The sequence below is a fragment of the Dipodomys ordii genome, unplaced genomic scaffold (genome assembly GCF_000151885.1).
Source record: "Dipodomys ordii isolate 6190 unplaced genomic scaffold, Dord_2.0 Scaffold206, whole genome shotgun sequence".
NCBI classification, from domain to species: Eukaryota; Metazoa; Chordata; class Mammalia; order Rodentia; family Heteromyidae; genus Dipodomys; species Dipodomys ordii.
The window spans coordinates 1,132,174-1,141,443 of record NW_012267422.1 but is presented as its reverse complement, the minus strand read 5'-3'; the positions used below and the strand labels follow the sequence as shown (position 1 = coordinate 1,141,443).

Below are 9,270 nucleotides of genomic sequence, written 5' to 3'. Positions count from 1 at the left end.
AAAAAAAAAAAAAAACAACTTTGTTATAAATAGAGCCCCCTAATTAACCATTTTTATGAGATCATACTATAAATGTTTTGAGGTTTCCTTGTATAAAAATAGGGTGTTTCTAATTTGTGTGGAAAATACATTTTTTAAGTCTCACTGGAATTTTGTCACATATAATTGAGAGTGTTACTAAGGACATAGAAATTGTGTGTTTTAATTAGTTAATGATTAGCTGTCAATGGTTATGGTACACATTGAAATGAGTGATTTATGTCTAGTTTGGATAATAAACATTCTTAAGAATTTCTTCAAATTTTATCATACTCTTAAGGCTATACATTTGTGAGTAGTTGATTAAACTAGTGTGTTCAGATTGGCATTATAAAATTACATTGCAGGCCTATTAGTTTTCTTATTGAATCCCCCCTCCCCCCCCAATTACAGTAGGACTAAGTCTAGCCATATAGAGATTTAGTAACTAAAAAACCATAGAAACTAAGTAACCAGGTAATGAACTATCTTGACTTTTAGAATAGTCCCTTCTCAAGAAGAACTCTGAAGATGATTCAGCCGTCTGCAGCTGGACCTCTTGTTGGAAGAGAAAATGAGGTATGAATTATAGAGCCAGGCTGGATTAACAGGCAATACTACCAACACATTGAAAACATTTCCAAGCCAGGTGCCAGTGTCTCAAACCTGTAATCCTAGCTACTCAGGAGGCTGAGATCTGAGGGTCACAGTTCAAAGCCAGCCTGGGCTTATCTCCAGTAAACCACCAGAAAACTGGAAGTGGCACTGTGGCTCAAGTGGTAGAGTACTCTCCTTGAGCTGAAGAGCTGAGGGATAGCGCCCAGGCACAGAGTTCAAATCCCACTACTGACAAAACAAACAAAATTTCCAAGATTCTTTTAATCTGAAATATCTTAAGTTGTAGAAATGTGGAAATAATGTAACAATATCTTTCCCAAAGAAGAGAGTTTGTGTGTTTTCATTTTTGTGAGTTTTGTTTAATTTCTCAATTTGGGAAGTTCAGGATTGCTAATAATACCTTTTATAGTACTAGGATGATATAATAAGTTATGAGTTACTTTAGAAGAGTAATGTTTGGTCTCTTGAGAATAAATAGATTATTGTTTTACCCCTGTATATAAATGAAGAAATCATGGGTGAGCATATTGGGAATACTGTCTTTCCCTGGTACTGAATTTAAATGTGACATTAAACAGTAAAAAAAAAATTCAGCTGGGCCTTATACCAAATTGATTCCAAAATAGCTGTTCCAAATAACATTCCTAAACCATCACTACCTTTTTTTGGTAGTTTTGTAAAAAGCTATTTTGATATATGACAAAATTACCTAGTTTTTTATTTTGTTCATTAAATCAAAGTAACCAGATGTTCCCATTATAGTTACCTAAAGACTTATCCAAAAAGAAACACTGGAATGACCAGTTAACATCTAAGACTTCCAGCTCCAGAGTCCCAGAATCTAGTGAAAATAAAAACACTGAAGGAGTCACTCAAGAAGCATTTGATCTTATGATTAAAGGTATGAAAAAATTACCAATTTTAAATTGTGCTATAATTAAATGTCACAAATGGTATTTATCAATATTGTATGAATCTTTCCCCAGCCTCTCAATCTCAGAATACTATGAGATACTGGACTTCCATGCTTTTGTTTATTGGTTTGAATTCTGGGCCTTATGCTTGCTAGACAGGCACTATTACTGCTGAGCCTTAACTGTAGCCTTGTTTTCTGTAGTGTTTTTCTTTTTGTCCTTTGTCAGTTATAGGGGTTGAACTCAGGGCCTGGGAGGTGGTCCCTTAGCTTTTTCACTCAAGGCTGGTGCTCTCTACCCCTTGAGCCACAGCTCCACAGCTGGCTTTTTGCTACTTACTTGCAGATAAGGGTCTCAAAGCTAGGATTATAGGCATGAGTCACAGGTATGTTGCCTTTTTTTTTTTTTGGATACAATCTTGCTGTGCCTAGGCTGGGCTTTTGAAATATCATTTCTCCTGCCTCAGCGCCCTGAATGCCCACATTATAGGCATATTTATGATCACTCCAGGGTTATAGCAATTTTTAAAGGTTAATATAACATTTATTTCAGAAAATCCGTCCTCTCAATATTGGAAAGAAGTGGCAGAAAAACGGAGGAAAGCTCTCTATGAAGCACTTAAGGAAAATGAGAAAGTATGTACTATGTATTAATTTTTCTAATATTTAAAGAAATTCTAGTATTCTACTTTTGCTGCATTAATAGCATAGTTAGACCAATAAACTAACTTTTATATTAGACTAAGAAAGTTTTGAGAAGAAAGTCAACTGTTACTAAATTACCATACAAAATCCTATTATGTTAGAGCTAACTTTATGCAACATGTGTTTGTCAATTATGCACTTGGAGGCATATAATTTGATTAAAGCATAGCATATCTATGAAATAGTGAATTTTATTTGTATTACATAGCTTCATAAAGAAATTGAACAAAAGGACAATGAAATTGCCCGCCTGAAAAAGGAGAATAAAGAATTGGCGGAAGTAGCAGAACACGTACAGTATATGGCAGAGGTAATAGAGGTAGGTAATTTCATGTTTACCTAATTCAGATGCATGTGTTTTCCTACAAAACTGAAGCAGTAGTGTGATCTAGTAGGCGTTTGGGCTCTGTAGTCAGATTTTCTAGGTTTGAGTCTTTGCTCTTGAATTGAGTTGGATTCATTTTCCTTAGCCAGAAAATGGTAGTGACAATGCTTACATATGAAAAAGTTAAGGAAGATTATTATATTTCATAGTGTGTGACATTGCTGTCATATATAAAACTGTTCATTAGTACTCTAATTGAATTTGGCAGTTATAACTGACTTTTAAACATTGGAAGTAGCTAAAGTTGGCCTGGGCCCTGAAATCCTACCTACTCAGGAGGATGAGATCTGACAATCACAGTTTGAAGCCAGCCTGGACAGGAAAGACCTCATGAGACTTTTTATTTCCAATTAACCACTCAAAAACTGGAAGTGGCACTGTGCAAAATTGCTCAGAGACAGCACCCAAGTCCTGAGTTCAAGCCCCATATGACCAGGAGGGGGAAAAAAAAAAAACAAAAAACAAACCTTGGAAGTAGCTAATGTGGGGCTGGGAAGGTGGCTCAGTGGTAGAGCGCTTGCCTTGCATGCCTGAGGCCCTGGGTTCCATTCCTCAGCACCACATAAGCAAAAAAGAAAAAAGCTGGAAGTGGCGCTGTGGCTCAAGTGGTAGAGCACTAGCCTTGAGCTGAAGAGCTGAGGGACAGTGCCCAGGCCCAGGGTTCAGGCCCCACGACCGGACCCCAAAAAAAAAAAGGAAGTAGTTAATGTGTTTGTGAAAATTATCCTGATGACTGTGATTTTACCAGGATTGACCTGAAACAGGTTTAAAACGTAACTCATGTTTGGAAAAGAAAACTGATGGGAAGTTTTAAAATAAAAACTTCTGTGTTGAATTGTAGTATATTTTACAGTTGTGACAAAACATTAAATTTTAAAGTGCTGTAGTAGCTCTCCTAAGTGCCTTAAAAATTTTTTTCTGCAGCTGATTAAAATGTAGATAAGAATCCAATGTGTAGCCTACAAAATTAAGAGTAGTAAGGGAAAGTAGTAGATAGGAGAGGGATGAGTGAGAAGAATGTTGACAAGAGTGACCGATCAAGTTATAGTCATAAACTGCTTTGTTAAATGACAATACCTTTGTTCAACTACTTAAAGATAATAAAAGAGGTTGGAGGTGTGGCTCAGTTGGTAGAGTACCCGCCAATGAGCAGAGTCAGGTATCAAGTTTGAGTCCCGGTGTCACATATAAAAAATAATAATTGAAAAAATTGAAAAAAAATTAAGAGCACCAAGTTCTCATTTCAATTTTCTAGAGAAAGATCATTTGGGCTTTGAAATCAGTTCTATGCTTTAAAGAATTGAGAAATTATTAAGCATTGATTTGACTTATGTAATCTAGCATGATGGAGATTTTGATATAACTTACTGCTTAAAAGTGAATTGGGAGGCAAGAGGAAAAACAATCCATTGCAATATTGAGGGTCAACAGTATCAGCATACTGATAATGGGGTTCAGTTTTAAGATTTCACAATGACTTTGGTTTATTCTTTAAAAGAGGCTGAGTAATGAACCTCTGGAGAGCTTTGAATCACCAGATAGTCAGGAGTTTGACTCTGAAGAGGAAACTGTTGAGGATTCTGAAGTGGAAAACTCAGAAGCTGGTACAGGTGCTGAAGAAACTGTATCTTCCTCTACAGATACAAAACCATGTATATGAAATTCATTAATATTTGACTCTTGACATACTACCAAGGTTTACTTCCACTCTCATTCTTTGTAGCAGAGTAAAGAACTACATAATGCAAATGCAACCATCAAATTTCCTCATTTGGATCCTGGGACACTATTTTGTATTAAAATACAACTAGCATGTATTTTTAATCTGTTGTTTTACGTAAATAGCATTTTCATTTTCTCAGTTGTCAGAAATAACTTGTATATTTGATTAAATAAACTTTGTTTTCCTATTGCTTATTATTTGTATGTCTTGGAAGAATGAATATAAAGGGTCTTTATAGAAAATGTGGCTCACGTATGTAATCCTAGCTACTCAGGAGGCTGAGATCTGAGGATCACAGTTAGGCCAGCCTGGGCAGGAAAGTCTGTGAGACTCGTGTTTCCAGCAAACCACCAAAACACTGGAAGTGGCGCAGTGGCTCAAGTGGTAGAGTGTTAGCCTTGAGTTGAAGAGCTTAAGGGACAATGCCCAGGCCCAGAATTCAAGCCCCACAACCTACCAAAAGAAAAAAAATGTATATTTCTGTGCTGATACATTGTTTGCTTTCCCTTTTATTTTTTCTCTTCTGTCTTAGAGGAAACAGGAAAATGAGCTGATCCTTGTACAGATGAGAGTTGGTTGAGGCTTTTTTAACTCCCAAACCTGCTTGTACCTCAAGCTCACTGGAAGCACTATTACTTTTTAGACTTGTGCACAGGATTATAGGCATGAGCCACCTGTGCCCAGCCATCTATTATGTCTCACAATTATAGTCAGTACATCTTCTAGTGAATTTCTATTTCATGAACTTAATTTTTAAAAAAATTTAGCAAGGATTTTATTTTTTATTTATTTTTATTTATTTATTTGAACAGGGTTAAAGTGGAGAGAAATGAAGATAGATTTTTTCTTGCATCCCGTGTAGGAAATGGGAGTTGATTCTGAACTTAGTTTTTAAGAAGCACTTTTAAACTTTCAAAAGTACATTGCTTAAAGAATATGGTATTATGAGATGATATAGGTTTTTCTTATTTTTTATTTATTTTTTCCTGTAGTGCTGTAGTTCAAGTGGTAGAGAGCTCCCCCTGAGCTGAGGAGCCCAGGGACAGTGCCCAGGCCCAGAGTACAAGCCCTACAACTGACAAAAGTTTCATTGTGATCTTCCCATTAGTAATGAAGTGCATGTTCTTAGTCTGCTTCAAATAGCTACTAGAAAATAGTTTTATGATTTTATGGTAAACAGTTGAGATAAACAGTCTGGATTTTATAGAATAACAGGCAAAAATTAGTATTCTAGCTCTACAGTTTTATAACCATGTATATTTCCCATTATATCTACCTGCAGGCTTTCACTTTATATAGATTTGGTTCTTGCTATGTTGCACAGGTTGGCTTTGAACTTGTGATTCTCTTGCCTCAGCCTCTAATGCAGCTAGGATTACAAGCCTGGGCTACTGCACTCTCTGTGCATAAACAAGTTAGAGGGCATGAGAGTATTATACCCATAAACAAGTTCAGAGGGCGTAGATAAGAGGTCATCTTAAACAGCAATGCCTTTTCAGATGTTTTGTTACTGCAGTTCACTAACGACATGAAAATGACAGCTCTTTTAACAAAAAGATGACATGGAAACAATACATTGATTTTATTGTTCGTTTCCAGGGTAATACAATCATAGAGCTGGGTCATGTAAATGGATTTAGAGAAATTAATTCCTGTGAAAACCAATTAGGAAATACAACACTTCTGCAAAATTCTCAGGCCATCCAGACCAATTCTCGGAAGCCAACATTTGTAAATGATATTTTAGTTTAGGGCACTCTCTGAGCTCCTTCATGAGAGTTAAGTTGTTACATGTCATGACAGAGAGGGCATAACAAGTCCAAAATCGAACGTGGAGGTTGCTGTCTAATTCACTGTTGATAGTTGACTCAAAACTGCTTTCAAAAAAGGTAATGAGAATAGGAATAATCTGCAGGTGTTGGGCTCTTTTCTGGCTGACAGGGTCTAAGTAACACCAACTTGCTACACTCTGGAGCAGCAGAATCTGTATTTTTGGTGCAAAGCTTTGGTTTTGCAACAAGGAAATGACTTCTTTCATGTATTCAGTTGCGTATTTCGCAGCAGTTGGTCCTCCTGTAAAACAGGTATTTGCACTGCCAGAATTATTTGCTACATTTAGTAGTTAGTCACATTTTGGAGTCTTCTGTATTTTCATATTATTTTTAATGCTGCTAGGAATTGAACCTATGGCCTTGCTATATCCCTAGATCCTATACTCCTCTTTTTGTTATATAGGTGACAGATTGGATCCTCTGAAATTTCCACATGCTCTGAATACAAGCATAGAGAGTAATATGATAAGTGTGGGAAGGTTACTGCCTAAGTCTCCTTTCCTGGTACTTTTGTGCCGGTACTAGGCCCTGAACTCAGGGCCTGGGTGCTGTCCCTTAAACTTTCTCATTCAAGCTCTGCCACTTGAGCCACAGCTCTACTTCTAACTTTTTGGTGGTTAATTGGAGATAAGAGTTGCATGGACTTTCCTACCCAGGCTAGTTTCAAACCTTGATCCTTTGATTTTTGACTCCTGATTCCTTTAATCAAGCATAGAGAAACATTTCAAGATAAAACCTGGCTATGTTCACTTAGCAGATCTCCTTCATGATCTCTGACTAATACATTGGGGAAAAAAACAAAACAAAAAACCCAACATGGATACCAGAGCATTGGAACAAAGTAAAAGAACTGAGCCCAAAGCCAGGAGCCAGGTTTTCACTTGTTTGTAGCTATTGTTTTCTTTTGTTTTTGATGTTGGTCTTGGGGTATGAACTCTGGTCCTTGGCGCTGTCCCTGAGCTCTTCACCTCAAGGCAAACACTATCATTTGAGCCATAGCGTCACTTCTGGTTTTCTGGTGGTTAATTGGAAATAAGAGTCTCATGGACTTTCCTGCCAGGACTAGCTTTGAACCATGATCCTCAGATCTCAGCCTCCTAAGTAGCTAGGACTACAGGTGTGAGCCACCGGCGCCCAGCTATTTTGTTCTTATAGACATTTCTCACCCATTTCTTCCACAAATCTCAGATTAACATAAAATTACAAGGTTTTTCTTTCTTTAGCTACTGACTCAGCCTGGTTCTAGATTCTACTTTCATCATACACTTGAACCCCATATCCTACTTCAATTTTGGATTACAGCAAGGTACTGGCCAAGAAGGCTCTGGATGAAGAATACTTGAATAGATGTTTTTTATTTAGACTAGGCACCAGTGGCTCATGCTGTAATCCTAGCAATTCAGGAAGCTGAGATCTGCGGATTGTGGTTTGAAACCAGCCCTGGTTGACAAAATTGTGAGACTTTTCTCCAGTTAACCAGAAAGCCAGAAGTGGAGGCATGGTTCAGTGACAGCATGTAACCCTGAATTCAAGGCTCTGAGGTGTGGCAGTTTGAAGCTGGCCTGGCATATGTCTCTAGTTAATCAGGAAAAGAAAAAAAAAATCTGGATTGGAGGGATTATGCAAATGGTAGAACCACTAGCTGTTAGTGAAAAAGCTGAGTGGGAGTGGTGGTTAGGTCCTGTGTTCAAGCTCCAGTGCCCCAGTGCCAGCACACACATATATAAAATATAAGGTACATTTATTATGCACTGGAATCATATCACTATTAGAATAAAGTCAACTCCAATTATAGAGTGATTTTTATGTTAATAAAAGCATTTACTTATTGTTTTGAGGTGGTGTTTCACCATCTTGCCCAGGCTAGCCTTGAACTCCTGAGCTTAAGCAGTCCTCCCACCTTAGCCTCCCAAATAGCTGGAACTGTGTCACTGTTCCTGCCAATAAAAACTTTGATAGGCAAATTCAATAAATATAATAAAAATGAATATTCTGATTAGTATTTGATAGGTATATTTTAAAAACAGTATCTTATAGTTACAAGTACAAGCTAGTAAATCAAAGGAAATGTTACTAGAGTCTTAATCATCAAATTCAGTGTTTCAACATGTGCAGATTATGAAACAGTTATCTTAGCATAATGATACCTGTGAATGCCAATAGTCCAATTTTCTGGGCTGCTTTAGCTCTCTCTTCAATGGGTAGAGCATTGTTCTTCAATATACGGCCAAGTACTGTAATTTTTTCTTTATGAAAAATGCCATCACCTGTAAAAACGTATTCTTCATTCTCCCTCGCAATACATTTCTTAATGTTACTCCAGAATTTTTGAAAGCGCTGACGTACCCCTGCAAAACAATTGTTCATCCGAGCCCAATAGCTCATATTTACTGTGCAGAAAGGCCTGAAGTACTTCAGGGACCCACAGGCATTGACAATCTCACAGCCAAGAACTCTGGAATGGATTGCTTGGCAACACTAGAATGGAATAATACAAGTCCAGAGAAAATAGCATGCGCCTAAATTCCTAAACCTTACCTCAAACTTGTTTTCCCTAATATACACCAGACTCATTCCTGTCTTCATGTTTGCTTATGTAGGGGTTTATTTTGAACTTGCTCCATTCTTTGACTATCCTAACAAGTACTGAGCTGATTTTCACTGTTTTTGTTTTTTTTTTTTCTGTCCCAGGACTTGAACACATAGTTCAAGGAATTGAACTCTCACTTGGCTTTAGTACTTTTATCTCTTGAGCCACACATTCATTCTAGCTGGTGTTTCCTTGTCCTCTTCCTCCTTTTATCAATTTATTATCTTCATTTATAGATGGAAGAATTTCAAGATAAACTGAGGTGAAGGATGTTGTGTAAGTAACCAATTCAGAAAGGACACGCATGAGATACATCAAACTGCATGAGACTAGTAATTAAAAAATAATTTTATTTTAACTTTATGATTGGAAGAATGATGAATACAAATGTCACAAAACTAAAAGCACCCTCAACCAAAAGTAAAATAAGGTACAAAAGATAATGGAATTAATTACTCATGCAATATTCAAAAAAATTAAAAACCC

The 9,270-nt window shown here is 37.0% G+C and overlaps 2 protein-coding genes across 3 annotated transcripts in view; one reads left to right on the top strand and one right to left on the bottom strand.

Moving 5' to 3' along the window:
* The window catches only part of Gmnn (geminin, DNA replication inhibitor), a 9,934-nt gene extending 5,375 nt beyond the window's left edge, over window positions 1–4,559 (top strand). For both annotated transcript variants that reach the window (XM_013035230.1, XM_013035231.1), the window contains exons 3-7: window positions 520–597; window positions 1,399–1,537; window positions 2,103–2,185; window positions 2,463–2,573; window positions 4,138–4,559. In XM_013035230.1, coding sequence (XP_012890684.1) covers window positions 520–597; window positions 1,399–1,537; window positions 2,103–2,185; window positions 2,463–2,573; window positions 4,138–4,299 — 573 coding nt within the window. In that variant the 3' untranslated portion in view covers window positions 4,300–4,559. The remainder of the gene's footprint in view (window positions 1–519; window positions 598–1,398; window positions 1,538–2,102; window positions 2,186–2,462; window positions 2,574–4,137) is intronic.
* A 1,448-nt stretch (window positions 4,560–6,007) lies between these two features.
* Window positions 6,008–8,780, bottom strand: LOC106000004 (chromosome unknown open reading frame, human C6orf229). The gene is made up of 3 exons (XM_013035188.1): window positions 8,733–8,780; window positions 8,342–8,672; window positions 6,008–6,435 (listed from the first exon to the last, which is right to left on the bottom strand). The coding sequence occupies exons 1-3, from the start codon at window positions 8,778–8,780 to the stop codon at window positions 6,008–6,010; spliced, it is 807 nt and encodes a 268-aa protein (XP_012890642.1).
* Between the last annotated feature and the right edge of the window lie 490 nt (window positions 8,781–9,270).

Bases quoted from the DNA above. Each gene is read 5' to 3' on its own strand.
- LOC106000004 (XM_013035188.1), bottom strand. From the start codon at position 8,780: ATGAAGACAGGAATGAGTCTGGTGTATATTAGGGAAAACAAGTTTGAG. The intron at 8,673-8,732 runs GTAAGGTTTAGG...ATTCCATTCTAG, and splicing joins TTAGGGAAAACAAGTTTGAG to TGTTGCCAAGCAATCCATTC. The intron at 6,436-8,341 runs GTATCATTATGC...CCTGTTTTACAG, and splicing joins TGGACTATTGGCATTCACAG to GAGGACCAACTGCTGCGAAA.